The following is an 18,033-nucleotide window of genomic DNA, read 5'->3' on the forward strand; positions in this document are numbered from 1 at the left end:
CTTAATGCCATCATTGCTCACAATGTGACCCAAGTATTCCACCTCTTGTGACATAAATTTACATTTGCTTTGTTTGAAGAACAACTTATGCTCTCTGAACACCTTCAACACTTGCTCCACATGCATCAAGTGCTCTTCCCTTGACTTGCTATACACAAGTATGTCATCAAAGAAGACTAAAATTGATTTGTAGAGAAATGGCTTCAAAACTTTGTTCATAAGAGCTTGAAATGTGGCCAGGTCTTACACATTGTACCTTCTTGGGATCCATCTTAATGCCATCATTCATTGCTCACAATGTGACCCAAGTATTTCATCTCTCAAATGTGCACTTGCTTTGTTTGGCAAACAACTTGTGCTCTCTGAACACCTTCAACACTTGCTCTACATACATCAAGTGCTCTTCCCTTAACTTGCTATACACAAGTATGTCATCAAAGAAGACCAAAACTGATTTGTAGAGGAATGGCTTCAAAACTTTGTTCATAAGAGCTTGAAATGTGGCTGGGCCATTTGATAATCCAAAAGGCATAATCATGGATTGAAATAGATCTCGTTCAATCCAGAATGCCATCTTAAACTCATCTCCATCTTTCATCCTTATTTGATGATACTCGGACGTGAGATCTATCTTGGAGAAATATTTTGCTCCTTTTAACTCATCAAGTAAGTCATCAATTCTTGGAATGGGGTATCAATTCTTTATAGTGATCTTGTTGAGATCCATGTAATTGATGCACATTCTATAAGATCCATCCTTCTTCTTCTTCACCAACAAAACGGGAGAGGCGAAGGGTGATTGGCTTGGTTGTATGAACCCCATTTTCAAAAGCTTTTCCACTTGCTTTACCACCTCTTCCCACTCAACCTTTGAAAGCCTATAAGGAGGCTTATTGATGACTGGTTTTGCATCCTTCTCAAGCTCTATGGGGCATGGTCGACTTATCTAGTAGGTGGCAAGCATTTTGGTGCTTCAAACACATCTTTGTACTCTTGCAACAAGGCATCCATCCCTAAACTTGAGTCTTGATCACTCTGTTGCATAGGGCCCAGGCAGGTTGTAGTGTGCACTATATTTGTAGTCCATTGTCCTCTTCTTGGACGAGTGAGTTGTAGCATGTAAACAAGGCATAAGCTCTGCAACTCTCTCTCAATTTGCTTCATAGACACCAAGGTTAATGCATGGTTGCAAATTCCATCCAAATATAGCTCTTTGCCTTCATGCATAAACCACATTTTCATGTGCTTCAAAACCATTGAAAACCTACCCAAAGTATGCAACCAATCACATCCAAGCACCACATAAATGGGCCCCATGTCAAGCACAATCAAACGGGCATCATAGGCATAATCAAAAGACAAGCTCATCCTTGTTTGCAGCCTAAGTCTTACTCAACTAATGCTGTCCATTTGCAACCTCCACTTTTAGACGCTTCATCATCTCCCGTGGGCATAGTCTCAAATAATTTATTGATTTTGAGGTCACAAAACTATGTGTGCTCCCCAAATCAACAAGTATGTGAATTGATATGCCCCCAATCTTCCCCCCACGAGCCTCAAAGTGTTGGAACCTTTGCATCCTGCTTTAGCTTCTTGTGGTGAAATGGCACATAGCATGGCTATTCTTTCTACTTCTACCCAATCCTCTCCACCCAGATCAAATGGAAACTCTTGAGAAGGGTCAAGAGTAGGCTCTTCTATCACATCATTATCATAATCCTGAAATTCAGCCTCATCTATGTATTCAACGGTGCCTCTTCATCATCAACCACCTCAAAGATCATGTTAGCCCTTACCTCCTTTGCCTTGAAAATATTTTTATGATCGGGACTCCATTTCTCATTGCATAGGAAGCAAACTCCCTTCTTCCTCTTCTCATCCATCTCCACTTGTGTCAATTGCTCAATCACTTTGCCTTGAAGGGAAGAGGATTTAGCATCATTTTTGGTGGAGGTTTGGCCATAGAACCACTCCATTTCACTTTGCCTTGAAGGGAAGAGGATTTAGCATCACTTTTGGGTGGAGGTTTGGCCATAGAACCACTCCATTAACCACTCCATTTCACATTCCTTGGCTACCCATACACACTAGGATATCGTTGTATGGGAGTAGAGGTTGGAGTGAAGCTTGCACGAGGTACATAAGGTGTTGAAGAGGTAGAAGTTAGCCATTTGGGCTGAAAGTAGATGGTTTAGTTGTCCTCACATTCTATCTATTTGCAACACCCGCCTTATACGTAGATTCAAAGACCTCCGCATAATACATGGCATCTTGCAAAGTTTGAGGTCTTTGAGCCTTCACATCAACCCCAAGTGATGATTGCAATCTACGTATGTATTTCACCATTTTGTTGTACTCATTCATCATTCCCTCAACAAACATGGAAAGCTTTCTAAATTGGTGACTATACTCCTTGACGGAACTTTCCTTTTGCTCCAAATCGTACCATTATCCCACCAATTGAGCTCGTTCCAATGGAGATGTGAAGTTTTGAAACATGGCATCCTTCAATGCCTCCCAAGTGTCAAAATGCATATCCTCATGTTGAGTAAACCGCCACCATGAATGGGCATAATCTTCCAAATGCAACATGGAAAATTGTACTTTGTCCTCCTTCTCATGGGGATACAATGCAAAGTACATCTCCATCTTGCTAATACATTCCTCCAATTTTTTGGTGGTTGTGTTCACCCCTTTGAACTTGGGAAGTGTAATCTTGTCCTTCACATCTTTGACCCTTGGTGACTCCAATGTAGTACATCCATGGGTAGTGTGTGGTATGTCCCATCTCCCACTCACATTATACACACCCCTTGAAGAACCCTCCATGGGATCCAAAGATGCGGGCTATTTTCCAAGCCTAGAAACCGAAACATGCCCACCTTGATGGTCTCTTGAAGGCACATTTGACTTTCCTTGCATACCACCAAGATTCCCATGTGGATTTGGTGTGTGGTCAAATCTGTCCACCCCTTTGCACACCTAAAATCCTGCCTTCAAGAGTTGCAAATCTTTCATCTATCTTGTCCACCATTTGATGCATCAACTTGGCATTCTCATTGCCTTGATGCACGAGCTCACTACTAATGTAGAGCACCTCCTTTTGGGCATCTCTTTGTGCATCCTTGATTGCATTGGTGAGAGCAATTCTTAACATATCCAAAGTGATGTTCCCCAATGAGATTTGATCATGTCCACTAGTGTGCACCGGTATGCGTTCATTCACTATTTGCCCACTAATGTCATGTAGAGGTACCCTTTCTTGTTTGTTGCATTGCCCTTGAGCTTTACCCATGTTCAAGAACGAAATGTGGTGCCACATTTTGACCATGTGGATCATCACCCAATGAGCACCCAATGGAGCCTCAACCACATGCACCATTCCATCACTAACCACCTCATTTGCAACATCTTGAACTTGGTTCCCTTCCACGAGTACTTGTGCTTGAACTTTCGATGGCCTTCTATGGTTTCCCATGCTACCAAGTGGTTAGTAGAGAAAATGGTAACCAAATGGGGAGTTCTTTAGTTTGTTGCATTCGTCTTGATGAGAGGAACACTACTATCACCCTGAATTACCACTTTGAGCACCCCTATATCTCTCTATTTTTGACTTTTAGCTGAAAGTTAACTATGAAAGGTTGACCACCCAAACAGTAACGAAATCGGGAGTTTGTTGGCTCATTTGGAAGCTCTTAGGTAGTGTTCTTAAGCTATGTAAACACTTTGAATTCAGTCCACAATGTTTTGGACTGAATTGAAACTTTCAGTCTAACCAAACAAGTCCCTTTGCACCCTGAAACGGTGTCTAAATCAACCACTTGATGGCTTGTTAGATTTGCCTTAAGATAGTCTTTCAAGGCTTCTCAATGCCCTTGAGAGATCTTGAATGGTTTGGGACTAAATTGCGCTTTTGTATTCACTGCAGAATGTAGGAAAACCACAAAAATTTGGCCATAATCTCCCCGCAATACGGACCAAATCTCTATAATAATCCATTAGCATTTGCCCAATGTCCATTCATGACATAATGTCCCAAGTATTCACTACCATAAGCGTTCACTTACCAATGCAACTCTTATGCTTTGGTCACCACTAAGTGTCCATGGCAAGCACAATCAAGTATCATTTGGCTTCCATAGCCTCGGCATGCTTGCAATAATGTAGTCAAGTTGTGTGTCAGAGGAGTGCTTTATGCTTGGTGTTCTCCTGGCCAAGCCTTCCCACCCTCGTACCTAGTCCGAATCTAGGCATAAGTTAGGGCCAAGTCTTCACATCCAGTGTACCTAATTTCCCTCCTTGGCCACTTTTCCAAAAGTACTCACGACAAGGAGAAAACTCAAGCTTAGTGCCCATGTTATCAAATAAAGCCCTCCAAAAGAGGCTCGTAGTCCTAGGATCTCTAGCAATGCTCCCCCTGGGCCTCTCCTCCGATGTCCGAGGTACCCTCACGAGCATACTAGATGATAGGAAATTGAAGTGAGAGTACAAAGTGAAGTTTATGTGGATGTACATTCAAAAGAGAAGATAGGAGCACTTACAATGTGTTTAGCATGACTCATGCTACAATCATTTAATCAATTATACAACAATGAGCATGTACTCATGCTTTTCTTCAATCCACCATGGTAGCTCTAATACACCAAATCACATCAAAACAACATCCACGTAGCATCCAACATCATGTGAATCAAAAAGCAAAAGATTTGCAAAAAATAGTCCCACACTTCCCTTGCGTCACATATGCATCATGTGATAGCATCAAGGCTTGCTTAAGATGCTTGAAGACTTAATAAAACTTATGATCTAGCCACCACGTTGATAAGTAAAGACTTCCAAAGGTCAATGCAATCATAGGATCATGTAGGCACATATATGTGCTTGCTTTAGGCCAAGATTTGGCACTAATATGAAGCCACAATTCACTATTTTCATGGACAGCCCTTTGCCTTCACTCCATAGCCATCATTATTTTCATGGACAACACTTCAGCCCTTTGCCTTCACTCCATAGCCATCATTATTGAGCAAGATAATCATCCAAATGACAAGTAGAAGCGTTGTTGTAGAAAATTTTTGAAGCATTGGCACCTTATATTTTTGAAGCATTCAAAGGATTGAAGCAATGGCATTCAAAAGATTGAAGCAATGTCATTCAAAGGAGCTTAAACACAGCCTTACACATTCAAAAGGCATAGAGTTGAAATGATTGAAGAAAGGCCATAGTTTCTGCATATGTCTAACGCACACAACTGAAACAATTGAAGGAAACGCTCACACTGCTGTAGATCGATGTCGTCGCCATGCCATGTTGAAGAAAGTGTTGTTAAAGGTACATAATAGCTGTGATTTGCTAGTCAAAGTCGCACCTTTCATAGCTCATCTTCATGACCAAACAACACAAAAAAAAAACCCGCATAAAACGAACCTAGGTAAGCCAAAGCAGGTCATTGGGTCTTAAGCAAGTCATAATAGACGTGATTAATGGCGATTGAAGGCAACGGGCTGTAGAAAAACGTGAATAAGTCCATGGGAGTCATGATGAAATCTTGGTTTCTTGGGATCAAATTGATGAGAAGGTTGATTACTACCAAAACCCTAGGGTATTGCTTTGCTAATATCTGAGATTGAAGCCTTCTCCCACATCAAGCAAGAAGAAGAGGGAAAAGTAAAACGTTTTGGATTAACTCCCTAATCAAGATTCACTCTTTTCCCCTAATTTCGGTCCCAAGATTAAAAATTAAGAGCGGATACCTCAGAATCTGGTCCTCTGCCATCCATGGCCCCAAAAGCTTATGAAAAGGATGAATCAAAAAATTAATACCACCCAAGCAAAATAATTTCCCTTCAACCAGATCACTCATGTCCCATTTCTTGATCAAGAAAATCAAGAAGATCAAGAATTCCTCAAATTTTCTTGAAACTAGGATGGAAATGGATCAAAGACATGGCTCTAATACCACTGTAGTGATGGAGAGAGAGAGAGAGAGAGAGAGAGAGAGAGAGAGAGAGAGGAAGAAATGCACTCATAATGGAGTACCACATACACTTAAGGGAGTACCATGGAAGCTTAAAGCTGTAAGAAAGTATGATTTGAATAGTAAATGATTAGTTTCCTAATTATAATTTGTTCACTCACCTTTTCACACTTATTAATGTCGGGCCCCCATACTTGCCTGGCCATATCCATGCCCATGGGCTTCCCTTATGTCGGGCCCCCATACTTGCCTGGCCATATCCATGCCCATGGGCTTCCCTTATGTCCAAGACCAAGCCCCCTTCATTATAGATTTTGCAGGTTTTGACCAAAGATCACTGATTTGGGGGTGCAAATCTTAATTTTTTCAGCTTACTTTTTCCAAATTGTTCTTTTGCAACATGAGTGTTCAAATTATATTATGCAAGAGAATCAAATGGCTCTTTATTTTTTCAAAATTTTAAGATTTTAAATGGGTGTTTCCTACATAATCATGGTCATGATTATAGAGTTCTCACCATGTAAGTATTGACGTAAATGCTTGTTTTGTTGCTTTCTTAACTCTTAAACAATGCAAATAACAACTTCAAATGCTAAAACAATAAAAAACAGCTCGTCTCTATCTCCTTTTTTCTCTTTCTTCACAACCTTATCCACAACATATCCTCTTCTCTACCAATCACCTAGCTTCAAAAAGCCAAAGAAGATGCTAGGGTCCTCTAACAATCAACTTGCCTAGTAGGGCACGGCTCTAAATGGCGGGGTTGATGATGCCTAGGTCCCCTCTATGTCATAGCTAAATAATCACTCTCCAGGCCACCTTGGCCCATCACTACCGACTAACAAACAATTACAGATCAACTATTGTACCTGACCAATGCAGGCTTAGGAGAAGGTCTAGCATGAAGTAATATACCACATGGTGGCAAGAAGGACCTGGTTTACCGCCATCACTCAGCCAACTAAGGAGAGCCTCACAAAACTCCAATACAAAAGCTTCTTCCAAATGCTCAAAAGAAGAGGGCTAGCTGCTGCTCTGGAGAGATATTGATGCCCATCTGGTATCCAAGATAGCGGACTGGAGTGCCCCTTGGGATCCACTAAAAAGCCGCAACTAGACGCCAAGTTGGGGCGGGTGGAAAACCTACCCAAAAACCACTTGTGCGAGTTGATTTGTGCTCCTGATACACGGTAAAAGATCTCTATCGCCTGTGCGAATCTCTGAAGATTCCCCACATTTCTAGATAAGTATGTTGTTGTGTCATTTGCAAATTTGAAGTCCAATAGCTCCTTCTGAGTATGAATGGGGAGACGCAATCCTTGGAGCCTAGTCTCGTGAACTGAGAGAACACTGCTCATGGCCTTGGCGACAAATAGAAAGAGATATGGTGCCAGTGGGCATCCCTATCGGACCAAGTGAGAAAAGGGAAAATGTGTCACCTCTAGCTCCTTGAATGAGAACTTGACTTTGAGAGGCCAAGTAAAGTCTTGAAACACCACGGATCCACTCCATTAGGAACCCCATTCGGTATATCGTGCCCTCTAGAAAGCCCCAATCAACTCTATCATAGGCTTTCTTGAAACCCAGAAGAAGCACATGAGGTCTTGTTGCCGCATTTGGTTGAAGTTGTCACCTCCCAGAAAGTGAAGATGTTGTCCAGAATGCTCCGATCCTGAACAAAACCTGTTTGAGTGTCATGGATCAAGTCGGGGAGGAATGGCTGAAGTCTCCGGTTGATGGCCTTGTCTAAAACCTTGTAGGTGGTCCCAAGGTCTCCACTACTGAATCTCCAATTTGTCACCACTCTCCTTAGGAATCAAGTGAATCAGACTCTTTGAGAGCCTCTCTGGCATGGCGTCTATGATCATAATCTCATTGAAGGCTGCTCGAAGGCTGCCTTCCATGAGATCCCAATGGTGAAGAAAAAAGGAAATTCGAAGCCCATCCGCCCCTCGGGCATTTGTCCCTAGGAAGACCTCCACAAGCTCCTCTACTGTGAAGGGAGTCAATAAGAAGGTCCATAGAGCGAGGGGAACCACCTCTCTTGTGTGCTGCTAGACCCTCTCTTGTGCATCCACCACATGTGAGGATACTGGGGCACCCGTGTAAGCAGGGATCTGAAAAAATTCGTGGCAATGGCTCTCACATGGGGGGGTTAGAAACGATAGCTCCATCCTGGCGTCGTAGTCTGCGAATACCTTCTCTTCATCTGTGGGGGCTGGCAATCTCAAAGAAATTACCAGTGACTCTATCTCCAACATGGGTCTAGAAGGAAGCTTTGGCATGGTATTTGTCTCAAACCTCCTCTCCTCTATGGATTTGAGCTCTGTGTATGGGCAACAGCTAGTTGACTCTCAATCCTCTAGGGATTAACCCAAAATGGGATTAACACACGAAAGGTTAGGTATATATATATATATGCATATACAAGAATTAGTGAAGAGGTTAGGTATATATATATATGCATATACAAAAATTAGTGAAGAGGGACCAATTAGGTAAAAACTTTTGTTCCCTAGCCTTGGGCACTTGTGCAGGGTGGTGAAAAATGGTAACTATAGGAGGATCTTGGGCTTAAGGCCAACTGGAGAAAAAAAGATCTCGTTTTTTTTAAAAGTTTGAAATTAATAATTGAATTAGTTGTGGCGTAGCTATTAACTAATACAAGGTGAAAGTTTAGATGCATATATATATATACACACACAGGTGGAGGGGAACCGATTGGGTGAAAATTTGATAAGTGTTTAGAGAGCCGCATGGGACTTGCACCTGGCCCACCAACCACAAGAAAACTTTTGTTCCCTTAACCGGCAAAGAAAAGCCAGGTGACGTGGCGAAAGAGAGCATCTGAAGAAGGGAATATTCTCTTGGGGTGGGTCGCATAGCGTTAAGACACAGGAACAGCAAATCCAATCCCTAATTTCCAGTTTTTTCTGGCAGAATGTCTCGCAGCAACAAGCAGAAACGCGGAGGGGCAGCGCCTAATCAGACGAGGGGGGGCAAGAACGGTAGAGGGCGAGATCTGGGAGGAGAAGAAGGGAACCGACATGAGCCTGCAGGCAGAGGTTTCCGTAAATCAAGAGGATCGCGCCGAAACCCTAGCCTGTCTATGGCTAGATCTCAGTTAACTTTTGTGCAGAGCCATGCCCTTGGTGACTGGCATTCTCCATCGCCTACTCCTTCTGGTTTGACTCCATCTCTTTGTACGGTTTTCCTGTCATTCTGTGCAGAAAAATTCTTGGTTAGGGCAAATGCCCTGAGATGATGTCTCGATCACTATGCTATGGTAGATTGGTATCCCGTGTGCCTTTCTGGCGATATGATGCTGCTTCATTGCCATGTCTATGTTTACGTTGGCGTGCGCACGCTTGTGTTCGGGAGAGAATCTTATGGGCAACTGCCTCGGCCCTTTTCACACTTTTCTCTTTGCCCCTTCGATTCTTGTGCCGTACATGTTAACACAGTAGTCATATTTATGCTACATTGCCCCATCCTTTTAACACGACCATGTTAGACGGTGCGTGTTACGCAGACTCCAATGCTGATTTTGCCCTTCCTGTAATGGACATGATTGCGCTAAAGTTTGTGTTTTGTGTGCTGTATGTAAGGTGGCTGATGTCTTAGTATGGTGCTGCTTTTGTCCGTACTAATGTTTGTGTTTTGCATGAGCTGCAGTGTTGGGAGTTACAGAAAGAGAGATTGCAGTGTTTTGTATTTACCACTCTGTTGCCATGGCCTACATGGTGTGGCAGGAAAAAAATAACAATTTTATGTTTCTTGCTACCATTTTCATAGCCAATATGTGGTGCTTTTTTGATGTGCAGGAAGACGCGAGGGTGGTGGTCCAGGGACTGGCAATGATTCAAGGAAAAGGACTCCCAGATCTGGAGGTAGGCTAGGTGGCACAGCTAACAAAGCTGTTCATTACGTGTACCCTGATGCGTTGCCTTCAGATGAAAACATTGTGCATCAAGAAGTAAGTTTTGATAATAGAGTGTTTCCTGGATTTGATAAGCATACATTTATTATCAACAGTTGATCATTTATCATTTGGAACTTTTCACTCTGCACTTTGTCAACCTGTGTAATAGAAGCTATTTGATCATTGCACTATGGATAACATTCTTATTTCTCTCCAGAGTCAGGACCTTAAGACTGCTGAAATCGTCTTGCCGGCATCAAGAGGAAGAGCAGAAGTTATCCTGGACAGGCATCCAATCAATTATTCTGGGCCCCGTGATTTCTTAAATAAAAGCCTTGAGAGAGAAGAAAACACAGTGACAAATCTGGATGAGGCTTGCACTCCCGCAGGTGTAATGGGGCTACGTGAAGGAAGCAGGCAGCCGACTTCTCAAAGTGGAGTTTCTCTTGGCTCATCAGGCTCAGTGCATGCAAAGACACATCCTGGACATCATGCAAAGTGTGGGAGGAGCAGTAAACAGAACCAAAACAGATCATTGAGGAAGCAGACTGGAAAGCAAGAAAAAGCCAGGAATTTAGCAGACACTGGAGACAGTGGATTTCTTTGCATTGGAGGTGTTAGGATATACACTAACAGGTCTCAAGACTGGTGTGAGGAAGAAGATGGTTTGCAATGGGGAGAAGAGCAACCATCCATGGCACCATTCAATCAAAGAAGTCAGAGTAGAAAGAAGTACAAACCGAAATATCGACAGATGGCGAGTGATACTGACAACTCAGATGAGAGTGAAAACTTCAGTAGCACAGATATTGAGGAGGATATTGCGGAAGATTACATAGCCAGTGTGGGGAGTGATCTTATGGACATGGATTTGCTTTTACGAACTCCGGGCCTCCAGCAAGTGCCTGTTGAAAATATGGGCGTGTCTTTCAGCGCATCAGAGGGTAGTGCACATTCAAGTGATGACTCTGATACCGAAGAGGCTTTGGATTCTGATGCAGAAATCTTGCAGGAAATGCTGTTGGTTGAGAAAGATTCTGCAAGTGACCTTGAAGGGGAAAGTGATGCTAAAGGCGAACAAGTCAACTTTGATAGTCTCAAGCTTGAATGTAGTAGTGATGATGGTGAAGCCATTATCTATGACCTCTATTCTAGAGATATGGTTCTCAACAAGGCAGGTGAAAAGAAACACATAAAGCAAATAAAATTGGGAAATTCTGGTCAGCTACAACCACCACATGGAATTACAAGTTCCAAGAAGAAAAATAAACCTCCTGGTATGCATTTTAGGGCATGGATTTAAGTAAACTTTGAAGTAAGATGACTACCTACAGACTAGAGGCAGGTTCAGGAAAACTAATAAACATGTCTGCGAGTGTAATTTTAATTAATCTAGTGGTGCCACCCCCCCCTCCCCCGGGTGGGCAGCAATCCCAAACCAGCTGTCTTCTGCATCTCCTATGTGCGCTTCACCACTGGCGTCTCTCTCTCTCTAGAACGATCTCTTTCCACCTGGCAGCAGCCATCTCTCTCTCTCTCTCTCTCTCTCTCTCTCTCTCTCTCTCTCTCATGCCTATTTACATGTGTGTGCTGCCTGTGTAGCATAGGCCAACAAAGACAGGGTTCAACACAAAAGTGGTCACACTTTTTTGCGTCAGTTTGATCACAGAAAAGCACTGCTATTTTTGTTCTGTTGGCACTGATTTGCTGGCATTGGATGATTTGTATGTGTCCAACTGTAGTCAAATATCTATAAAATTGAAGACTCGAAGTGTTTTAATCTTTTTTGTATTACCCTTAATCCATGTGCAGGTAGCAAAAAATGGCAGCGAACAGAGATGATAACCAGAAAGCGACAACAAAGAGCTTTACTTCGTGGTTTTGACCTGGCTACAATCAATGTGGTAAGTTTAGGATGGTGTTTACTACTAGAGGCATGAAATGAGGAAGCAGAATTCACTTTTCTTTAATGAGACTTGATCTTTGTAACAGCAACCACTTGAGGGTCCACTTGAGGGGGTCTTTTGAGGACCCTGTTTTAATAGGAAACGACAAGGCTACTTCCCTTGGCTTTTGGTCATTTTCTTCTTTAAAAAGTGGACTAATCAAGGTTAGGGTTAGGGCTTAGCGGGGCATGGGGATCCGGAGTGTTCACACGTGGTGCTAGCAGGATGAGGTCTAGGTTGGCTAAGAGGTTATAATTAATAGCCTAGGGCTAATAATGGCTAAAAGCTTATAAATAAAGCAAGGGCCAGCCGGTTATTGCTATATAAGTGACGTTGGGTGCGCACTTCTAAGTTATTTATTGAAGTATCTATGTAGTAGACATGAGGGCTTATGACCATGGAATTGTAAGGTGGGTGGTTTGGCCTAGTGGTATGGGACGCTAGGCTGGGGCCATCAGGACCAAGGAGGGTCGCAAGCAATCAGATCTTAGGGTTGGGTGTGAGTTTGGAGGACTCTATGGTTTGGAGGTTGAGTTGCTAGCCACAATCTAATGCGGTCATGTGATGCGTTTGATGTTGGGTCTATGAAACCTTTTTAGGGTTTTGGTTTTAGGTCAAATGATCCTTGGGCATGGTTTGTGGCATAGTTGCTTCTCGTACGCGTACGAACCTGTTCGTACGTACGAGTCGTACGGTACGATACCGTACGATATCGTACGGTACGAGTTAGTTCCCCCCCCAAATTTTTTTTTCCTTGAAAAAAAAATTCCAAATGCTAAAAAAAAATAGAAACCCTGCTTTACGAAGATCCCAAATGCTCGCAATACTTCGCAACTTTCGTGTCCACTTAGTATTCCATATGGGGTTGTGGAGAGACCTAAAAAATCTGGCGAGGTAGACTGGTAGTGTACACTTGATTGGTAGGATGAGAGAATCTTGCTACATCACTTGGGGATCCCTGGTATAGATAGGCTAGACAATTAGATTCTCAAGTTATGCACGAGGGAGAACATTTGGACATGGCCATTTTGATCTAGAGAGGAGTCCCTAAACTTATCACCCTAGATGCACTCCTCGTATTTGTGCAAGGACGGTCCCTTAGTCATAAATGCTACACTGGGAGACCTTTGGTATTGCATTACCCATCCAGGTTCTTTTTTGGAGACAATCGGGAGATCCAACCGGGAGAGACACATATCCATGTACTGGTTTCTCAAGCACTGTAGACTCCTCCTCTCCCAACCTTCCCTCACATTCAAGCTTGAAGCTCCATAGCTTGTAAGTGTAAAAAATAAAAACCGTATTTTATCGTACCGTATCCCAAAATTTCATATCGTACCGAATATTCCCGTACGGTATCGTACCGTACGGTATCGTATTTTCGTACCGTGACAACTATGGTTTGTGGAGGCCTTATTGTTTGTCCCTAGACTATGGATGCAATCCACTGTGATTGTCCATCCTTGAAAGTTGAGGGAGACGGTCCACTGATGGCCTCTTAAGGCAGGTTGTGGTGGTATGGGATGCTAGGGCTGACTGGTGTGAGTTTGTATGGACGGAGCCTTAGTCCCTATGCTTGGGGAAGATCTTGTGTTGTACTACTGAATCTTATTCTAGATTAAACTTGTGCTTGTTGTGTGTCTAGGAGATCTTGGAAGGATCTCGTCGTGTGAATCCGTGACATTAGCTCTACTAGTGTGCTTGATTTTTATCAGTGGTGAACTTGTGTTGTCAATGCCATGCTTTCCCTTTTAGAAAGATGATGCTTTTCTATTTGTCTTTCTTGGTCTAATCATGAATGCGACCAAATTAAGAAGGTAGGTATGAATGGAATAGATTGCCAGGTTCTTCTGAGGGGTGGTCTGGATGGGTCCCTGCTGAAGGGGGCAGGTGTGGTGAGGGAACCAGCTTAGGACGTAATAGGTAAGGATGAGGACATGAGGGATGTTTTTCTGTTTAACTTTGTTATACTAGTCATGAACGCAAAGAAACTAAGACAGCAGATATAAATGCAATAGCTCACGAAGACAAACTGCAGCCTTGAAAATGAGTACCTTAAGATTGTCACTGCTACACATTGCCATTCTAAAATATAGGAACAAGTCCCAGCCACATGTTGGTAACAGGAAAAATGGGCATCGATGTTATTCTCACATTGTCATGATGTTTTCTGACAGAAGCTAGAAAACATTGTACTCAACAACGTGGATATGTTTGCCTTTGAACCTATGGGCAAAACAGATTGTTTGCAGGTAAACATTTTTTGTGGCATTGATTCTGATACCTTATATCTCTGCTGGTTTTGTGTGATCTTATCTAGTCTTGTGTTTATGTACAGGTTCAGAAGTTGGCCTCTATCTACCGGCTTAAAAGTGGCAGTCAAGGATCTGGCAAGAGAAGGTTTTTCTCTTGCACCCAGCATTTGGCCTCGCTATCACTCAATTTTCAACATGGCATGGATGGCCTGTCTTCTCCTTATTGAGTTAGCTCCTTGGCTGTTTGCTTATGCAGGTTTGTAATGGTGACACGCACAATGCAGACCTCTCTACCATCCGGTTATGATAAGGCCCGCTTAGAAGAGGTTAATCCTACACTACTCTTGGTTGTTTCAGTACACATTTGGATTAAGAGCATTCATTTGTTTACCTTTTCTCCCTTTCGTGACCCTTGTTCAGATGCTGAGGCTGCACAGTAACGAAGATACCATGGTTGAAGTTATAGATAGGAGGAGTTTGCCAAGGGGAGGAGAACAAAGGCGTATGGCATCTAAAGCTAAGCGGGCAACTCGCTTGGCATTCCAAAGCATGAAGGGGGGTTTTGTTGTAAAGCAGGATTATGGCTCAAAGGCGTCTTCCTCTAGCAAGGAATCTGCCAAAAGATGTGCTAGGAAAGCAGCAAACTATGCAAGTCAACCCTTGTCTTTTGTATCCAGTGGTGTCATAAGGTCTGAAGGTGATGATGAGGTAATGCAGGGAGCTGTCAATGCTACCTTTGCAAACAATTATAGTTTGGTGGATGCTCAGGATACACCTGGTTCTGGGATTGAGAGTATGTCGATAAGAAAATGTATGAGTGGTTCACTTCGTATTGGACAATTTGAAGCTCACACGAAGGGGTTTGGATCACGAATGCTGGCAAAGATGGGATTTACAGAAGGCAGTGGATTAGGCAAAGATAGTAAAGGCATTGCTCAACCATTGCAAGCCATCAAGAGGCCAAAATCACTTGGATTGGGGGCTTGAGCAGTATGCCCAAACTTGCAATGGTGTATTTATTGTATATAGTTTGTTTGAATGACGTTTTACTCAGACTTCTTTTAAGACTCTCTAAGCTGTTGCACAGCTTTCAAACGTTTGGGTCATGGTGGCTCTATAGTGGAGCAGGTTCATTTTCCTCAAGCTTGTGGGGAAGGAAAAATTGGTGTCTCAAATTTAATAAATCATGTACATAGTGCAGCCCTTCGCAGTCTTAACTATATCCTCTGTGAACTCATATAGAGGATCCATGTGCACCTCTGGAACTTGTGTACACATGTTTGAACTCTGTGGAACTGCATCTAATTTAGCTTATTGAGTCGAGAGTTTTTCCCTCTCCCCAATCTGGCATTATTATCATGTTACTATCACTGTTATCATAATCAGGGCTGATTGCAATCTTTTATGGGTTTCAATTGTTAACAATCTGGACAATTGCTAGCAGTGCATTGGTGAATGTCTCCTGAATGGATGCACTTTACCCTTCCACTGGCCCAATTAATGACTCGAACAATGGAATCTCCCCTTGACGTATTGTATGATAAGCAAACTGCAAATTGCTGGCTTCACTCCCTTGGAAGTGGTTTGCTGCACGTGATGATTGTGTGCACATTGGCAAAGCTGTTGTTTTGCTCTAAATTGCCCTTTTTCCATCTTCAAATAGTTATAAGCGTCATTTTTTAAATGCACATCTGACACCGATGGAAGACCAGTGCGATGGATGTCACCATTTTGGTTGGGCAGTGCTCAGAGAAGGCGGACAATAGACACATGCATACATTTGTTAGTATGAGGACCTGCTTTTTTGTCAAAGGTAAAAACAGTAGCATGCTCTACAGACATGGGCGCATGTATTTCTGACGTGCACTCATGGAGAAGGGGATTTTTACGCACATTGATAGCCTTATTACAAGCGTCGGCTATGTTTGGCGTGGAATAAGCAAGTGTGGGTATGTAAAGCCTGGCTTATTTTAATGTAAGAAAGCACACTGGAGTTATTTTTACTGCCTGCCTTGTGTACCAAGCAAAGTTGGTGCTAAAAGTACACATGATTTATTTATGGTAGAAAGCAATTATTTTTGACAGCCTTCTTAAGTATGTAGCTCTCATAAAAGCAGATGCATATCGAGGGCTATTTTTCAACAGGTCAACTTCGTGAAGGACATTCTAGAGGGGTGGTTGATCATATATGTGCATACTCCGGTCATGAGTGCTGGCTTTTCACCTCTCTCTGGTTGATGGCTGTTTTTTGGGTTGGACAACCCAAACAGATTGGTACAGATTGGTCATCCTTCTCTCTCTCTCTCTCTCTCTCTCTCTCTCTCTCATGTGCATGAGCCGGGCCTCTCTCAGCAGGCATAAGCTCTCCGTTGAGGTGTCTACTGGCTCAAACAAAGATTCAGGGCTGATGGCTTGTTTCACTGCGATGGATGTGGTTTTCATGCATGATTTTGGGATGCTAGTGAATCTTCCAAGTGTTCCATGCATAGGAGTAGCTCTAGTGTGATTTCCGGTAGTTTTATCTCGAAAAGCAGCTTGCTTTTTTGGGGGATTTTTCAATGATTCAGGGCTGGACAGTGAAGTTCTTTGCGACAATTAAGTGTTTTATGTTTGCTTTTGGGTGCCAGAGGCAAAACCTTGGGTGTCACGTGCATAAGCAGTGGGTCAGTGGTTGCTCTTGAGCATCGCGGAAAGCATCTTGTTTTTCAAGCAGTGGTTCAGTGGTTGCTCTTGAACAGTTCCATCGTGGAAAGCATCTTATTTTTCAGGCTTTCTTGAAGATAAATGACTTTCTTCTACGACAAACTTCCATCCAGGGATGATGTACTCACGCACGAGGTGGGGTTTGTCTTGTATGACCTCGTGGTGAAAAGGTAATGCCTGTGAGGACATTTTCTTGTTTGCTTTTGTCTATATCTTCAAGAATTCGGTGCAGACCAATGGTGAACCTTGGGCACCTGTGAATTTGTATTTGAAGCAGACTCCTTCTAGTAGTAGATATCACCTTAAGGAGGAGGGGGGGGGGGGGGGGGGTGTGCATCTTTCTGTACCCTAGTGTGCAGAGTATTCTCTTTATTTTGTTCTTGGTGGTTGTGTGTCATTATTGCTTAATATTGTTTATGAGTAGTTAATTCCGTGGACAAAGGTTTCCCTTCTGTGGAAAACAGTCCTGGGACATGGAAATTTTTCTCGTAACTTGATTGTTGCAGTATGGCTAGCCATGTTACAAAAAGCGATCGAGATTTCTTTGGGGGGTGCTTTCCCCAAGAGTACACATGCTGATTTTCATAGGGATGATGATTACTCATAGGCCATACGGAAAGAGCTTGAACAGCTCAGGCATCTGCACTCGGATTCAAAGGTACAAAAACTTTTGGCTGCAAGAGCAAGATGCTGGACTTGCGAAGAGGCACTGCGATCATCTCCATCAGATGCATGGGGTGACTCTAGTCATAAGAGGAGAAGCCAAGAGGTGAAGTAGGATGCAAAGTTCAAGATTTTCTATGGTGGTGAATCTTGAATTCATGGGATCTATTTTAGAAGCATATTTTTGGCTTCATGTACTTGTGACTAGTATGAGTATCATGGATTATACTATCATGGGGTGACAAGCTCGTGCTTGTGTCATGATTTTTAGTGATTCTCTATTGGACACTTTATTCTAGCCATTGATTTGACTTATATCTTAGATATATGGAGAGTCATGGATTCTTGAATTTATATGAATATGGAATTCTTTAACCACGGCTTGATTCTCATAGTTGCGATTCACTGTGTTGAGAAGCTAGAGGGGATGCCACCAATCTCTTTTTTTTTTTTTTGTTTTTTCGGCCCCCTTTTCTGAATCCTGTGCGTGTGTATGGATCTTGTGAGGAGGAACTCTCAATGTACATCTAGTACTTGCAAAGTTGCATCTTGAGGTCTATTTCCTAA

General features: G+C 42.7%; 1 protein-coding gene across 1 annotated transcript; it reads left to right on the top strand.

The window, feature by feature from the left end:
- Positions 1-8,851: 8,851 nt before the first annotated feature.
- On the top strand, positions 8,852-15,444 carry LOC147630748 (D111/G-patch domain-containing protein). The gene is made up of 8 exons (XM_086810727.1): positions 8,852-9,162; positions 9,802-9,953; positions 10,117-11,176; positions 11,712-11,803; positions 14,023-14,097; positions 14,184-14,245; positions 14,357-14,426; positions 14,521-15,444. The coding sequence occupies exons 1-8, from the start codon at positions 8,919-8,921 to the stop codon at positions 15,085-15,087; spliced, it is 2,322 nt and encodes a 773-aa protein (XP_086666853.1). The 5' UTR covers positions 8,852-8,918; the 3' UTR covers positions 15,088-15,444.
- The last annotated feature ends 2,589 nt before the right edge of the window (positions 15,445-18,033 follow it).

The sequence above is a fragment of the Cibotium barometz genome, chromosome 16 (genome assembly GCF_041138505.1).
Source record: "Cibotium barometz isolate CiBa-2024 chromosome 16, ASM4113850v1, whole genome shotgun sequence".
NCBI classification, from domain to species: domain Eukaryota; kingdom Viridiplantae; phylum Streptophyta; class Polypodiopsida; order Cyatheales; family Cibotiaceae; genus Cibotium; species Cibotium barometz.